Below are 18,358 nucleotides of genomic sequence, written 5' to 3'. Positions count from 1 at the left end.
CAGAATATTATATGCTACATAATTACACTGCACTCAATGCAACATAAAATGAAAAATACCACTGAGTGCCACATAATTACCCGTCACACAATTACACTCTACTGAATGCAACATACACTCCACACAATACCACTCAGTGCCACATAATTATTTGCTACATAATTACACTGCACTCAATGCAACATACACTCCACATAATACCACTCAGTGCCACATAATTACACGCCACATAATTGCACTCAACTGAATACAACATACACTCTCCATAATACCACTCAGTGCCACATAATTACACACCACATAATTACATTCTACTCAATGCAACATAAATACACTCCACATAATATCACTCAGTGCCATATAATTACACGCCACATACTTACACTCTACTCAATGCAACATAAATACACTCCTCATAATACTACACAGTGCCACATAATTATATGCTACATAATTACACTGCACTCAATGCATTATACTCTCCAAATACCACTCAATTCCACATAATTACACACCACTTAATTACACTCTACTGAATGCAACATACACTCCACACAATACCACTCAGTGCCACATAATTATAAGCTACATGATTACAGTGCACTCAATGCAATATACACTCCAAATACCACTTTGTACCACATAATTACACATCACCTAATTACACTCTACTGAATGCAACATACAATCCACACAATACCACTCAGTGCCACATAATTATATGCAACATAATTACACTGCACTTAATGTAAAATACTCTCCAAATAATACTACTCAGTGCCACATAATTACACGCCACATAATTACACTCTATTCAATGCGACATAACATACACTCCATATAATATCACTCAGGGCCACATAATTACACGCCACATATTTGCACTTTACTCAATGCAACATAAATACATGCAACATAATACCACTCAGTACCACATAATTGCATGTCGCATAATTTCACTCAATTCAATACAACATAAATACACTCAACATATTACCACTCAGTGCCATATAATTACACGCTACAAATTTACACTCTACTCAATGCAACATTAATACACTCCACATAATACCACACAGTGCCACAAAATTATATGCTACATAATTCCAGTGCACTCAATGCAACATACACTCCAAATACCACTCGGTGCCACATAATTACACACCACATAAATACACTCTACTGAATGCAACATACACACCAAACAATACCACTCAGTGCCACATAATTATATGGTATGTAATTACACTGCATTCAATGCAACATACACTCCAAATAATCCCACTCAGTGCAACATAATTACAGGCCACATGATTACACTGTACTGAATACAACATACACTCCCCATAATACCAATCAATGCCACATAATTACACGCCACATGATTCCACTCAACTCAGTGCAACATAAATACACTCCACATAATACCACTCAGTGCCACATAATTACACACCACATAATTACACTCTACTCAATGCAACATAAATACACTCCACATAATACCACTCAGTGTGACATAGTTACACGCCACATAATTACACTCTACTCAATGCAACAAATACACCCCACATACCAGTCAGTGCCACATAAATACAAGCCACATAATTATACTCTTCTCAATGCAACATAAATACACTCCACATATTACCACTCAGTGTCACATAATTACACGCCACATAATAACACTCTACTCAATGCAACATAAATACACTCCATATATTACCACTTGGTGCCACATAATTACATGCCACATATTTACACTCTACTCAATGCAACATAAATAGACTCAACATAATACCACTCAGTACCACATAATTACGCTTCACATAATTACATTCTATTCAATGCAATAAATACACTCCACTTAATACCACTGTGGCACATAATTAGATGCCACATAATTATACTCTACTCAATGCAACATAAATACACTCCACAAAATACCACTTAGTGCGACATAATTACGCGCCACATATTTACTCTCTACTCAATGCGACATAAATACACTCCACATAATACCACTCAGTGCCACATAATTACACGCCACATAATTGCACTCTACTCAATATAAAGTAAATACACTCTACAGAAATGCACTCTATACCACATACCACAATCAACATAAATGCACTCCACACAATGACACAATTTCACTAAACATAAATTCACTCAACACCACAGTTCCAGGCCACACAATCCAACTCCATCATCAGTCTGCCCTTGGAATCTGGCATCTGTTGATTCTCCCCTAGTGTCCGTCCGCTGCTTGTGTTCTAATTAAATTACTGTTTTCCAACCTCCACTCCCCCGTTATTTATGCCCCGCTCCCCCATAACAAAAAAATTATAACAAACAGGCAGGAAGAAGTTGCCAGCAGTGCTAGTACAAAGAAAGTAGAAGATATTTTCATGTTAAAATCTTTTTTTAATCAGATTTTTCAGTTGTATATAGTGTCATCTTCGTCTGTATAAAGGTAACCAAAATGCTTAACACTTTTTATTAGAACTTTTCAACATGATGCACAGCAGCCACAATGCTCTACAACATAGCCAAAAGCTCTGGCTAAACACATAAGGTCCCAAAGGCGAGACCTATTGGCTGTGCCAATGCTTTTTTTTGTTTGTCCCACTTCGGGAGCATTTCTTCATTACAATTATGATTTGAGTCCTTCACTTGTTGATTCAGGAAACTACTGTTTTCTCTTGCCTTTAGCTCTCTGTGGGAGTGCATGTTTTTTCTTGTCTCCTCCCTTGTGTGTTTCATATCCCTTTACGTCCTTGCCGCTACCTGGACTCTCCGTATTGCCTAACCATCACCATCCCTGAATATACAAATATATTTACTAAATCTGCGAACCAGAGCGATATTTTATTTGCCATTGCAAAGTCAGATGAAAGTGGTTTGATAAAGCATGTATTGGGAACTTCTGAGGAGTGGGACACCTGTGACATTTCCCATTTTCGTCACCTTCAGTCACCTTTTAATCTTCTTCTGATTCACTCATTCAATCTCCTGACTGTCCCAACTTCTTTATATCAGCTGAAAGGCATTCCTCCCTGTTGAGACAGTAAGCATTTTCTTTGCCCTCGAACATGCTTTAGTTATATTCCCAACTCTGGGCGCTGTTCCCCTACAACTCTAATTACTCTAGAGTTGAGGAAATAACTCAGGACTCCTTTTTAAGCCCTCTCCCCATTCCATCACTTCGGCTGTTTTTTCTATGCCCTGTGACGGTGTCAAGGTGCTAGTTTCTTTGATCTGTTCTCACTTGTTGCCATATTTGTCATTTGGTCAAGTGCAGAGTAAACTACTTTCCGATCTACTCGTGGTCGTATTCAGGCCCGGACTGGCAGTTGCGGGCACCGGGCAATCCCCCGGTGCTCCGCAAGGGTGGGGGCCGGTTTTGGGCCCTGGGGGCCGTATTTGCAGCTTAGCTGCAAAATCGGCCCTGTAACAAAATCGGCCGAAAACCGGCCCCTGCAAAGAGCTCGGTCGCACCCCCAGGGGGCCGGCTGAGCACTTTGCCAGGGCCGATTTTGGTTCTCAGCCCGGCCCTGGTCGTATTCGCAACACCTACTCCACCTTTGAACTGGAACCTGCTTCTACTTACACCTGGTGTTTTCTCCCCCTTCATTCAACGTGAGCCCGCCTCTACACACTCTTCACATCTTATGTTCTTGAACTACTGTCGGCCACTTGCTTCTCCCATTTATACTTCCTGTTCAAAATAATTCCCTCTCTTTGTCCTCTTTCTCTCTGTCTTCATGAGCCTCGCACTCATTAATTTGCTAATAAAACTCCATGCATCTGACGTACCTGCTACCTTTACATTGCCAAAAGTGCTGCACAGCCTCACCCCGATCAACCTTACCATCTCTCTCGATTGCACAGACCCATTGTGGGTTGAAGCTGAGCTATTCACAAGCCTCTTGCGCCACTTTTGCATTATTTTTAACATGGGAAAAGTGATGTACGGATGAAGCAAGGGGCTTCTAAATTAGCCCCTTAGTGTTTTGGCTGTAAAAGTGGCGCAGAGTCATGATCACTGCTTCACTCAAGAAATTGGTTTTCTACGGCATGTAGTTCTGGAAAAAATAGTTTTGTTAACTTAGGTCTCAAAAACGGGAAAACCCCAAACTTTGGTTGTTATTATGGCCCTACAACCGTCACCCTTGGACACTCCTTAAGTGCCTTGTAGGAGACTCAAACATCACTTCATACTCTACTTATATTAGAGAGAATTTTATAGTACGTATTCTTCTGTGTAGTACTGACTTATTTAAATAATGTGGTTGTTTGGTCAGTTGTGGATCTGTCACAAGTAGGGGTGGGCGTAACATGATAACTTCCATGTAGTATAATCACACGCAATTGTCTAAAGATTCTGCATTTAGCACTATGGACGTGAGGTTGAATTTTATGTTAAGAAATAGTGCTAAATGCAACAGAACATGAATAGCAGCACAAGCAGCCGCTCACAGTCTCTAAAAGTGCACTTGGGGTAGAATTTTCCCCAACTTACTCCCGGCATTTAGCGCTAGTTTCTTAGTGCAAAATGGACCCTTGTGTCCGAAATGGATTTAATGTATATTACGTTAAAGCATAGCGCTAATGCAAAAGAACATAAAAAGCAGCTTGAGCAGGCCTGGTAAATGAGTTTTTGCAGTAAAATGTTTCCCTCCAAATTTCTCTTAATTCCTCGAGCAGACGTAATCAAGTTATCATCGGCTGTTCCACATCAAAGAGTAACGAGGAATAATCAAAATCACTCTGGAATAATTAAAATTACTCCCAGGAGTGTGATAAGACGCAAGGGGCCTCATTTATGAGGCTGTGCGTCACTTTTACGCCGCCGGTGCGTCACTTTTTGTGACGCACCAGTGGCGTAAAAAATGTGCCTTGTTGCACCATATTTACAAAGTGACGCATCTATGTAGATGCGTCACTTTGTAAACCCCTGCGCTATATTATACCTGCGCCAGGTATAATGTATGCAGGGGGGGCGTTCTGACGCGGATGTATGACATCACAACGCATGCTTTTACATCGCATGCCTTTACAACGCGGTATTTAGAACGAATACCTTTACAACGCATAGTGCTTTGGGGCGCTGAATAGTGAATAGTTTAATTTACTATTCCAACTCCAGTCCCCGTGGATAGTAGGGAAGGTGTTGGATAGTAAATTAAACTTATTCCCTATCCTAGAGCGCCCCCAGCGCAATGCGTTGTAATGGTTTGCGTTGTAAAAGTTGCGTCATAAAGGCACTGCGTGGTAAAAGTTGCGTTGTAAAGGATGTTTCCCTCTGACGCAGGAAAGGATCATAGAAGTGACGCAGTGAAATCTATAAGATTTCACTGTGCCACTTCTAGGATGTAAATGCGTCAATTTCTTACGCCTGCCTCACAGCAGGCGTGAGACTGACGCAGGCCCTTTCACATGGGGCTTGCCCCATGTGAAAGGACACATTGCTGGAGTTGCTTCACTTTTGTGACACACTCCAGCAATGCGTCACTTTTGCGCCATACAAATACGTCAGAAATACTGACGTATCTGTAACTCCTGGCGCCATGAGGCGTCATACTGTAAATATGACGCATCATTGGTGTCGCAAGGAGGGCGCAATGAAAAGTGACGCATCGTTGTTTTCACGCAGCGATGCGTCACTTTTCATAAATGAGGCCCAAGGTACTCACTGTGAGGATAGAGACCGCATGTGCTTCTTACCTGCACACCCAAGCTCAGCTGATGAGTCCGCTATATCATCCGTTCCGTTTTCCACCCAATCTGTAGGGGCATCATTTTTGCTTTAGGCACAAATATGTTTTGGGCGCATAAACCAAGACCTGTGTTCCACACATGGCAAGGTGCACAACTGATTAAAATAAATCCGTTCATTAAGTTTGCTTAATCTCATCTTCTACATAACGTGAAAGGATGTAATGTATAATGAGTCCACTTGAAAAGGCAGGGCTCTCGTTCATAGCTGGGGTACCTGGCATTTTACACCCGTATTAACTTTCCCTTTGACATGTCTTCTGTTTCTCTTACTTGCAGATCTCTATCCCTGGGAGCCCTACTCCAGGAAGTCAGATGTACCAGCCGGCGCGAGCAGCACAGCCAGAGACGTAGAAGTTGGTTCTGAGGATTGATCACCCAAAGTGTCTCCTTCATAAACCTAACAGCACAAACTCAATGATTACGCGGATTCTCCCTAAAGACTGTTTGGTGTCTTCTCCATCTCATACGGCTGCGTGGAAACTCGAGGCTGGTGGACTCCATATTCTACGCCGCCATATTTTTCTCGAAACATTACGTAACCACAAATCTATTATACCCGATGGGACATTCTTTTTGAAAGCAAAAGGAGAGGAAGTGGGCACTTGGTGCACTGTACTCTGTTTCCTACTCACCAGGTGGGCTGATATTCTTCAGGTTTTACTGGAAAAGGAAGACTTTGGACAGTCTGAACTTCAAACCGGGGTGTCTGTGCTATGCATTGGGGTTTATGGATTGCCTGTCTTGGCCTGGTCAACATCTACGTAACTGAAGGTAAGATGCTTTGTTACTTTAGTCTCTCTACCACAGCTGCCCTAGTCGAGGTTTATTAAGTGTCAAGAACCTGGGCATGTGTATCGAGCAAATATTTGTTTAAAGAAAGCAGTGATCACTTGCCCCTGAAAGGGTTATTTCTTCCTTATCTCAATCCCCTAACGAGCCTTCTCTGTGAGCATATCTTCCTAAGCAACGCTGCTTTGGTGACGTCCCTAATAATGACATGGGTGCTTGACAGCCTTTTTTTTATATGTCATGGCCGGTTAAGATCTGCTTGAAATAAATCACTGCGGCTACCTGTATAAGACTTCATGGGTCTGCATTTGGGGTGAGAGGAGGGGGAAGCGAGAGACTTCTTACAAGCTGTGTAGTACTTCGGTGAATTACTCGCATCAGGATATAGTGGTGGTAGATTTGGCCACCATCTGGACATATTTTGTTTGTGTGTAAGCCTACTGCAGTGTATGTAGTGAGTACGGCTTTTGTGAGGATTGGTATGTGCACGTAGCCTTACCCCAGAATGCATTAGAGGTGGATTCAGACTTCTGATTACGTACGTCATTGGTAGAAACACACCTCCTATATCAACACAAAAAGTACTGAATCCAGAGTCTGCGATATGGAACGTCTAGTTCAAGAAAATAATTCCCAGGAGGGTGCTGTTTGACTTTATTTATTTATTTATGTATGTGTTCCTCAAACAAACAACTCAAACCCCTCACCCACATTAGGTGACATGCTTCATTATTGGATTGGGGGATGCTCTGTCAGCCACAACAGATGTTGCACGCAGGCTTAGTTTGAGCTCTTTGTGCGCTATTTTTTGGTGTGAGTGTGTACATGGTTGGGGATCGAATATAGCACTTTACTACGTGATGTACTACATTGCGTGCTATTACAACGCGGTTGTTACAACAATTGTGTTGTTAGTACGCGATGCATTTACATCGCAAGTCTTTACAACGACTTCCACTAGTGGGCGCGCTGGACTTAGTAATAGTATCATTTACTATTCCTACTCCAGCTTGCGCAACAGTAGGGAATTAATTTCCAATATCTCAGCGCCCCCTAGTGGAAGTCTTTGTAAAGACTTGCAATGTAAATGCATTGCGTACTAACAATGCTATCGTTGTAACGACCGCGTTGTAAAGGTATCAGCGGTGTATTGACCGCGTTGTAAAGGTTGTTTCCCTAAGAAGGCAAAGGTGATGATTAGAGCTATTAGGGCCATTTATATCATTGTGGCTTTGGACTACATGTCTCAGTCCTTCTTTACCGCCTCCAAGAGTTAGGGGCTTTATTTAAGACCTGAAAGAGACCTTTATGATTCCTATTGTCCTATACTGATCCTCCTGTTTATGTGGTGTGTTTGGATGTAGGGAAAATGAAGTAAAAAAACGTTTAGAAAATTGTCACAGGTGAAGTCTCTGGCTCGTATGTATCGCTTGTGTACAAAAACCAATATATTAATAGTATTATTAAAAGATAAATATAAATTGTCAGTATTTCAAGGAAACATGCACACATATTCCATTCTAAAGGAGAGAGGGTTCTTTCTCCAATTGTGTTGAGCTCGTAAATTATTTCCTCCAACGCATGCGCCTCCATTCGTGCAGCACGCAAAACAGTAATGATAGGCGTGCGGTATAAGAATGTTTTCTCTTGTTTTTCCAAGCTGTAGTGCAAAACATGAGTCCTAAAGAACATCAATATTACAGTGCCTACGTTTGCCACCCTCCAATACAATAATTATGGGCCTACAATACCCACAAAGCACCATGCCATAGAAGACACTTGTAGCAAAAAGACGGATGAACCCACTTGATTAGCAGCCAATCAGCTCATAGTATGCGGGATATCATAATGTAACGAGACAATGATGAAATGTGAGATTCATACTTATTCTCCGGCTCTCTCTACGCCTCACTTCGAGGTAGCGGGGCCAATCAATCAGGTAGGGAGGGCATCCTTAAACTAACCTCTCACTTCCCCTCCCGCAAGGTGCAGATGGCAGCTGAGTGAGAGAGGAGGGTTGAGCGCAGGGTGGGGGGTGGGGGGTGAGGAGAGGATGAGAGAGGAGATATGACTTGACAGGCCTGTGTGCTCCACTTACCATCTGAGCTTTAAGAACTTACAGGCAAAGTAAGGAGACCTGTGAGCCCCACGGACACCGCAGGAGGGGGGAGCTGCAGAAGGACGAGGGCATTTGGAGGGAGGGGAGGTACAGAGACAGGAAAAGATATAGGGGCTATGTGAGGAGGGACGAGGGGAAGGGTGAGGAGAGAATTGCTTAAAGGGATGAGGGAGAAAGAAAAGAGAGGATATAGGAGAGAACAGATCAAGGAGAGGAGGCAGGCAGTCAAAGGCCGGCACTTGTTTCTCCGTGTCCTTCCAGGCCTTCGTGCGCGAGACGGCCCATCTGGAAGTGCGTATGTGAAAGAATTAAGGTTATAGAAGCATAGTGGGGAGATTAAGGTTTATCTGTATATCGAAAAAAAACGGCCCTGCTATTGTTTGGGAGACTATTTGCCATTCTAGGATATAAGTAGGCCCGAGTGAAAGTTTAATCGCAACAAATGAGAATATCGGAATTGCATGAATTTTATAAATTAATTTTTGTTATTTTGCTATTGTGAAATTTTGCTTACTTTTCAACCAGAGGGCACTAGTTCAAGGAGAAAAGTCCTCGCAAGAACGTTAGATCTGTGGTTGAGATGCATTTGTTCTCAAACCAGTCTCCTGCTGGTACCTTTTGTGACTTTTTTTATTACCTGGAGTAAGCCCTTGTGTGTAAATTTCATTTGAGATATTGGCCAAGAGCATTTTAGGAAATTTGCGTCATTTTTTGAGATATTTGTAAAAGAGACGTCGATTTTGAGAACAAAATTCACAATTTTGTCGACCCCCAGCGTGGAGTGGATCTCCTAATTAGTGGTGAGAAAACTGCATTCTGGTTAAACTCCCTGTTGTTCTTCATTGTTAATGGTAATGATACGGAGTTGTGAATACTTTCGCTGCCAGTAAGGAGTGTACAGCATGCAGCTATTCAGTCTTCATGCTACCAGCTCCTAATACAAGTTCTTTAAGATATTTAATTAATGCTTTTTATATCTAATTCTTCTAGCCTGGATGACAGGGGGAGAGAGTGATGGTAGTAAAAGGGAGGGGGCGGCATTTTTCAATTCTCGCCTAGGGTGGCAAAACACCTAGAAACGGCCACATACACCTAATGTGGACTGCAGGTCTTTACCAGGGTGGGTGTGTACACGAAGTTCGGCCACTAATTTATATATTTTTTATATTTTTGCCATTCTTTCATATTGCATATGTTTGCACACAAAAATATTTTAAAGAACCATAGGAAAGTCAGCTTTTTAGTTTTGCTAGTGCCTGTTTTTAGGTCTCGCCTATGGCATTGCTTTAGCAATGCTTGTTGGGCGAGATTATAGTAAGGCACGCAATGCCGAGAGCTTGTTTTTCTTTCAGCAACACCAAATTGCCGCACTCCAACAATGGCACCGCACTCCAACAATGGCACCCGTTCGTCCATTGTCAGCATTTCGGCGACTTCTAACATTTTCGTCCACTTTCCCTACGTGACTACGTTGGTGCTGTTGTGTTGCCTGGATGAAGTACCGAGATCCCTACAGCCCCTGCAGACCTGACGGGCAGAGGCAGAAGGTTTATTTACTTCAGATAAGTTAACCTTCTCCCTTCATCCGAAGATAACCTGGGTAACTTGACAACCTAAAGTTAATTATTAGGCATGGGTGGCTCGGCTTGTTATTAGCACTTATGAGATGTAGCGCATACCTGACCGGAAGGTATTGGAATGCTTTACATGAGCAGTACTTCTGTTCAAGAGGCAGCTCGCCACGCTTTGTTCCTCGACTTCCTTGTCGAAAACCATGACTTCAACAAATGCCGCTCACCCTCTTTTTCGCGATTTGTTCCACTGTGAAATGGATCCAAAAACACCACTATGGCTGCAAATATCTTCAGACATTTTTCTATCCAAACATGCAGCCATTGGTTTATAAGTGAGGCAGCAGCTCTTTTTCTCTTCCCTTTGCATGCCCCACACAACGTAAACGTTTCCATTCTCCAATGTTTTAGGGAATGCGCACTGCCTCAAAGAGTCTTTCCTCTACAGCAAGGCACTGCAGGGAGGGAGGAAAAGCACTCCCACCTCTCACGCTTGCTCTTTCAGGGATAGCACGGGGAGCCCCTTGCGGGCAGCGCCACCCTTCACAATAAATATATCAAGCCATGGCCGCCAGTCGGCTCGCTCCCTTTCTGCCTGGTCCTAATAATAGGGGGCTGATTCCCAGCTGTGGCGAAAGCATCAGTTCGTGAAATCAGTTTAAACTATTTACCTTAGCACTTGTTACATCTGCTCCAAGATTAGTACAGTAACGTACACCAGGCTACTTGTGGGTCATTGTTCCCTTTTCTTCTCAAGTTTATTTTCCTTAAACCGGAGAAATAAGGATTCCTCTCTAACGGGCTCCTTTGAACTAGCAGACGCTTAATCCAGAAGGGGTGGCAGAAGGACAAAGGTTTTTATATGCCACGTCAATTGCAGGGAAAAGGGGCGTGTGTGGTAAAGGATTACAAATTCTTATTGAAAATGATCCTGCTGCTGGAACCCTGGATGTTGTTTGTAGCTGTATTTGTACATTAACAAAACATTGCTTAACTTATGCCCTAAAATGTCATTACAGCTAATGATTTCAAGTTGTCATTTGCTTTCCTTGTCTGTAAACTTGTGAGTATGATACCAGGTAATGCTTTCCTCTAGGAGCCTTACTCAAGCAACTTGAGTCCGCTTATGCAAGTCCTTAGCTTAATAAATTCAACTAGTCCTATTGAAGCAAAACAAATCTACAAATCCCAGAGTGCTGTGGGTAGTTCAACCAAAAGCCCAACAGTGGCACATCTAGTCCCTTGTCACATTAAGATTTGCTGTGGTCCGACCAGCACTGGAATTTCTGGTCTTGGGTGACCTGAAGCTCTCTACTATTTCCTGCCACCCCCCCCCTTCTCTTGAATGTCAGCAGCCCAATAACAGTAAAATTACATACAACTCAGCTGGTTGTAAGAAAAACAGCTCTGCTGAGGCACATCTTATTTAGTTTCTTTTTGGCTCTAATCATTTTGGGACCTTAAACATTTTCCACGCAGCCCGCAGGTGTTCGCTGCTGAACTCTAATGACTTTGAACTAATAAATCATTGAGGGAATAGACATTCAGGTGTATGCTGAGAAAAACCGTAGTCACTTATTTTCTGCCAGAACAGTTCATTTGTTTAAAATGAACAGGAAAACAAGTAACGGGTATTTAGGATGCTCAAATCACAGAACAGTTTGTCGATCATCACACTCCACACTTTCCGTATTATTATTTACAACTTTTCTTTCTTTTGTTACTCTTTCCTTCCCTCTTCCTTCACAACATCCACCACCACTACGTCCACCACCACCATGTCCAATGCCACCATGTCCACCACCACCACGTCCACCACCACCACCACTACCACCACCACATCCACCACCACCATGTCCACAACCACCATGTCCACCCCCACCACGTCCACCACTACCACGTCCACCACCACCATGCCCACCACCACCACGTCCATCACCACCACGTCCATCACCACTATGTCCACAACCACCACGTCCACCACATCCACCACCACCATGTCCACCACAACCACACCCACCACCACCACGTCCACCACTGCATCCACCACCACCATGTCCACCACGTCCACCTTCACCACCACCACCACGTCCACCACCACTACTACCACCACACCCACCACCACCATGTCCACCACGTCCACCACAACATCCTCCACCACCACCATGTCCACAACCACCACGTCCACCACATCCACCACCTCCACCACCATGTCAACCCCCACGGCCACCACGAGGCCACTACCACATCCACTACCACCACGTCTACCTCCACCACCACCACATCCACTACCATTACCACGTCCACCACCAAGTCCACCACCACATCCACCACTACATCCACCACCACCACGTCCACCACCACCACGTCTACCACCACCACCATATCCACCACCCCCACGTCCACCACCACCATGTCCACCACCACCACCACCACCACATCCACCACCACCGCATCCACCACGTCCACCACCACCACCACCATGTATACCACCACCATGTCCACCACCACCATGTCCACCACCAGGTCCACCACAAGGCCACTACCACGTCCACCACCACCACCATGCCTACCTCCACCACATCCACTACCACCACCACTGCCACCACCAAGTCCAACACCAAGTCCACCACCACCACGTCCACCACCATCGCGTCCATGTCCACTGCGTCCACCACCATCGCGTCCGCGTCCACCACCACCGCGTCCACCATGTCCACCACCATGTCCACCACCAACACACCCACCACCACCTCCACCACCACGTCCACAACCACCACCTCCACCACCACGTCCACCACGACCACATCCACCACATCCACCCCATCCACCACCACTACGTCCACCACCACCATGTCCGCCACCACCACCACCTCCACCACCACCACGTCCACCACCACCATGTCCACCACCACCACGTCCACCACCACCACACCCACCACGTCCACCACGTCCACCACCACCACGTCCACCACCACCACGTCCACCACCACCATGTCCACCACCACCATGTCCACCACATCCACGTCCACCACCATCGCGTCCACGTCCACCGCATCCACCATCACCGCGTCCACCATGTCCACCACCATGTCCACCATCAACACCACCACATCCACCACCACACCCACCACCACCTTCACTTCCACCACCACGTCCACAACCACCACCTCCACCACCACATCCACATCCACCACATCCACCCCATCCACCACCACTGCGTCCACCACCACCACCTCCACCACCACCACCACCACCACGTCCACCACCACCACGTCCACCACCACCATGTCCACCACCACCACGTCCACCACCACGCCCATCACCACCACGTCCACCACCACGCCCATCACCACCACGTCCACCACCACCATGTCCACCACCACCATGTCCACCACATCCACCACCACCATGTCCACCACCACCACCATGGCCACCACCATGTCCACCATGAGGCCACCTCACTCAATCTATCTCTCTCACTCTATCTATCGCCCTCACTCTATCTATCGGTCGCCCTCACTCTATCTATCTGTCGCCCTCACTCTATCTATCGCCCTCACTCTATCTATTGCCCTCACTCTATCTCTCTATCTGTCGCCCTCACTCTATCTATCTGTCGCCCTCACTCTATTTATCGCCCTCACTCTATCTATCGCCCTCACTCTATCTATCTATCACCCTCACTCTATCTATCTATCGCACTCACTCTATCGCCATCACTCTATCTATCTATCGCCCTCACTCTATCTGTCTATATATCACCCTCACTCTATCTATCTATCTATCTATCTATCTATCTATCTATCTATCTATCTATCTATCTATCTATCTATCTATCTATCTATCACCTGCCCTCTATCTATCTTTCGCCCTCCCTCTATCTATCTATCGCCCTCCCTCTATCTATCTACTGCCCTCCCTCCCTCTATCTATCGCCCTCTCTATCTATCGCACTCACTCTATCGCATCACCACAGCATCACTCAGCACCACTATAGCATTACTCAGGGGCACCACAACATCACTATGCGCTACCTCTGCATCACTGAATGCCACAGCATCACTCGTCACCACCACAACATCACTCAGCGCCACAACAACATCACTCAGCGCCACCACAGCATCAATCTGTGCAACCATTTAACAACAACTGGTTCAAATATGTTCTCTCAATGTTTCAAGCTTTATTACAAATCTCACAAAAAGATGTTAATATTTCACTTCTGTTCTTGGATTTTCGTCACAATAAAATACACTGAACATAATCTTCACAAAAGTTATTTACAAAAGTTTAAGCTATTGCCATTATAAATTACAATAGCTTTTATTTAAGTATTAATTATTTAAAAAAATTTAAAGCAATTATTATTTGTAATATCAATACATGTAAGTAACGTAAATACAACACATATTGCATTACAAATGCTATAGGTGTCACATTTGCGAAAGTTAAAACTATTGGCATTGTAAATGACAAAGCTAATAATTTCGCTATTTTCAAAAGCAACACATACATAAAAAAATTGTCATTTACAATACCAATAGCTCAAACTTTCCTAATGCGAGACCTATCGCATTGCAAATGCTTGTTTCTGGAGGTTCAGCCCCTGCTTTGGGTCTAAGATTCAAGCCGGAATCTTGGCTCGTCTCTGTCTTGGCTCCTACCACGAATGATGACACCTGCACACCTTTACAGATGGAGGCCCGTCGACTTCTGCCTCTATGAACAAGGTGTTGTTGATTCTCTTGCCTCAGGTCACCTTCACATTATCTTCCTTTTTACAATATACCTGTGCAAAGTGAACAGGAAATAGTGTATTTGCTTGTACCGAGAGCTATTGTGCAATACTTTCCATAACATTATTCACAGAGGAAGTTATAGATTAACCCCGGTCGATACTTTGTCGTCCTCAGCGCCTGTGTAAAGGCTATGTGCTTTGATAGCTGCCACTCGAATTGCTACTGTAGCTGCACTTTAAGTACAGAGTGTGTAACTATGTAACAAGGTCATTTCTTTAACCCCTTCGATGCTCATGACGAGCTGAGCTCGTCATGCAGTACACTGGTCGTGTGCTCATGACGAGCTGAGCTCGTCATGAACAATGGGAATAAATCAGAAGTAGCACAGAGGGGGAATTGCTGCAGCACTGATGGTGTTAATGAATCTAAGCGATGCTCTTAATTTGAAGAATTGCAAAAAAACACATAGCACCGGTTGGGCCCCCGCGCCCTCATATATTCCTCGCACAGCTTCCTTTTCTCTCCACAGTGATTCAGACTCAGTACACGGCTGTTCAGAAAGAATCTTTCTGGAAACAACCCGGTTTCTTCACCCTACTTGTCCATGTGCTTATTTCCATAGGATATTGAAACACTCGCTGATTACACCAGTTGATTCTATATCTGCATCGCATGTTACGCTCTTTGTACTAGGCGAGTGGTTTGCAAGCGACTCTTTATCCACCAGGCTGCCTTACCAGTATTCCAGGCCTTGACTGGAGGTTACATGCAATGCTTTGCAGCCGACATGTCAAGACTGAGCTACTTTATTATCATCCAAATTTACACCGAGCAGACTACACATAGATTTGTGGATTTGTGCTCCACACACAAACATTTCTTGAGCTTTTTACCAGTATTGTGACCTGAGACTTTCTGGATCCACTGGTCCCATTTTTCAGTGCGTTGATGTAGCATGGGTAGGGCTTAATTGTAAAATAAAACTAACAGCAAGTGCAGACTCCAAAGATTTTCTGAGGAGGCCATTGCCAACAGCAACGAATGCTGGCGTTGCCAAATACCACGATTTTCTATTCTTAATACCACCTTGTGGCTCTTTCTTCCACCCTACACTTCTTGTCCCTTTATATCACTCTTACCAGTTCTTTAGGTTACAGCCTACACTGTCTGTTTTTCTAAAGACCCTTTGGGGAGATTCTGAAAATTGACCTGGGAATGCATTCTGCCCATTGCTTACCATTGCCATTTAAATCTTATTCTTATCTTGTCACCTTTGCTGGCCATTCAAAGCTAGATGTCAAATGTCAAGCTGTGTCTTCCAAGGGAGCTTGGTGTTTACCTTTCTTTTAGTGAGAGAATGTATGTGACAATCCATCCTGCTGAGTGCTCATGCAGGCTGTTGGATGTTATTTTTTCTAGCACACAACAAAAATGAATGGTGCTAATATTTTAGAGTACATCAGAATGAGAAAAGTAGAGATGAAGCATATTTTTTTGTAATTTTGAAGTGGGCTGGAAAAAAATATTTGAATACGATCACATCAATACATGATGACATTTCCACATATTATGGTTTGTGCTCGGTAAAACTGTATGTCTGTGCAAATGTAATGGCCATTTCAATTGGAAATGTGTTGTCTGTAATGGCAGTGCGCAATCACAGCACACTTCTCCACTATACACCACTCCACTCTAAACCACTTCACTCTCCAGCACTCTGCTCCACTCTAAACCCTTCCACTCTATGCAATGACACTTCTCTCTACGACACTCCACTGTAAGACACTGTACGACAGATCTCGCCACTCCACTGCACTCTATGCTTCTCCACTTATTCCACTGCACTCTACCCCACTTCAATCCTCCCCAATCCACTCCAATATACCACACTCCACTTAACTACAGTCTAGCTCAAGCGACTGCACTCTAATCTACCCCACTCCGCTCCACCCAATCTAGCACATACGACTCCATTCTAATCTACCCCACTCCAATCAATCTACCCAATCTTCTCCACACCACTGTATCCAGTCTAACCCACTTCACTCCAGTCTACATCACTTCACTCTACCAAACTCCAATCTACCCTATCCCAATCTACTCAGACCCGCTCTACTGTACCCAACCCTACCCTTCTCCAATATACCCCAATCTACCCCACTCCAGTCTAATCTGTCCAATCAAATCTAGCTCGATCTACCCCACTCCAGTCCAATTTACCCTACTCTAATCCACCCAATCTTCTTCACTCCAATGTACCCCACTTCACCCTAATCTAGCCCTCCACTCCACTCCATTCCATTCCAATCTACCCCACTCCAATTTACCCAATCTACCCCAGTCAACTACACTCCAATATTTCCAACTCCACTCTACCATACTCCACTGTACCCTACTCCAATCCACCCAATCTACTCCACTCCAGTGTAGCCTACTCCACTTCACTCAAATCTATCCCACGCCAGCCAGCCCACTCCAATCCAACCCACTCCACCCCAATCTACCCCACTCCAGTCTAGCCCAAGCTACTCCTCTCCAATCTAATCCACCCACTGTACCCCATTCTACTCTAATCTACCCCAATCCATTCCGATCTACCCCACTCTATACCACACTTGTCAAGATACACTCCGCGGAATCCGGATGCAGCAAGAATGGTCCACCTCCTGACCTCACCAACACCCTGATAATATATATATATATATACAGAGTATTCGAGTGATCAGGAAAGGGAAGGATAGGAAGGGAAAAGCGGGGAAAGGAACCTGAAATAACAATGCACACGATTAGTACTAATTCACATATACATCCTACACTGATATATTCTCGCTAATGTTTGTTATGCACCTTGAGTAAGCACAATGATTCTTCTGACATCTAAAGCACCACAAAAGGCTCTCTGGTGTCTTTCATACAGAGTTAATGCAATACACTCATGCAACCCAGCAACTATGTCAATTGTTATTGAAGGCCAACCTACCCAAGGTTCCAATAAGGAAAACCGAAAAGTGATGGGGAAACTCTTCCCAACAAAGATACACCAAACTGCTATTAAATGCCCCAAAAGTCATGAAAGAAAATCCATTAGAAAGAACACAAGGATTAAGCCTCCAGTGAATCGTTCCCTCCCCTTTCTTAGTCCAATGTACCAGAGAGACAAGAAGACGTGGTTACCTCACCAGTGCCTTCTGCTCATATAGCAAAGATTCCAACAATATGTACAAATATGTCCTCCAAACACGGTAAAGCGTGGTAGCAACCACTGCTTTCCGCTTTGGCACCTGTAATCCACAAAGAATATCGGCAAGGAAACATTAAATGGAAATCTATCCCTATCTTCGTAACAGCAATGCGTG

General features: G+C 44.3%; 1 protein-coding gene across 1 annotated transcript in view; it reads left to right on the top strand.

Moving 5' to 3' along the window:
* Nucleotides 1-18,358, top strand: part of IGSF9 (immunoglobulin superfamily member 9) — a 641,834-nt gene that overhangs the window by 99,995 nt on the left and 523,481 nt on the right. Inside the window, 1 exon segment of the mRNA XM_078669195.1 lies at nt 6,058-6,552. Coding sequence (XP_078525321.1) covers nt 6,495-6,552 — 58 coding nt within the window. The 5' untranslated portion in view covers nt 6,058-6,494.

The sequence above is a fragment of the Lissotriton helveticus genome, chromosome 12, assembly GCF_964261635.1.
Source record: "Lissotriton helveticus chromosome 12, aLisHel1.1, whole genome shotgun sequence".
Taxonomy (NCBI): domain Eukaryota; kingdom Metazoa; phylum Chordata; class Amphibia; order Caudata; family Salamandridae; genus Lissotriton; species Lissotriton helveticus.
The sequence above is the reverse complement of the archived record's forward strand: the minus strand, read 5'-3'. Positions and strand labels throughout refer to the sequence as shown.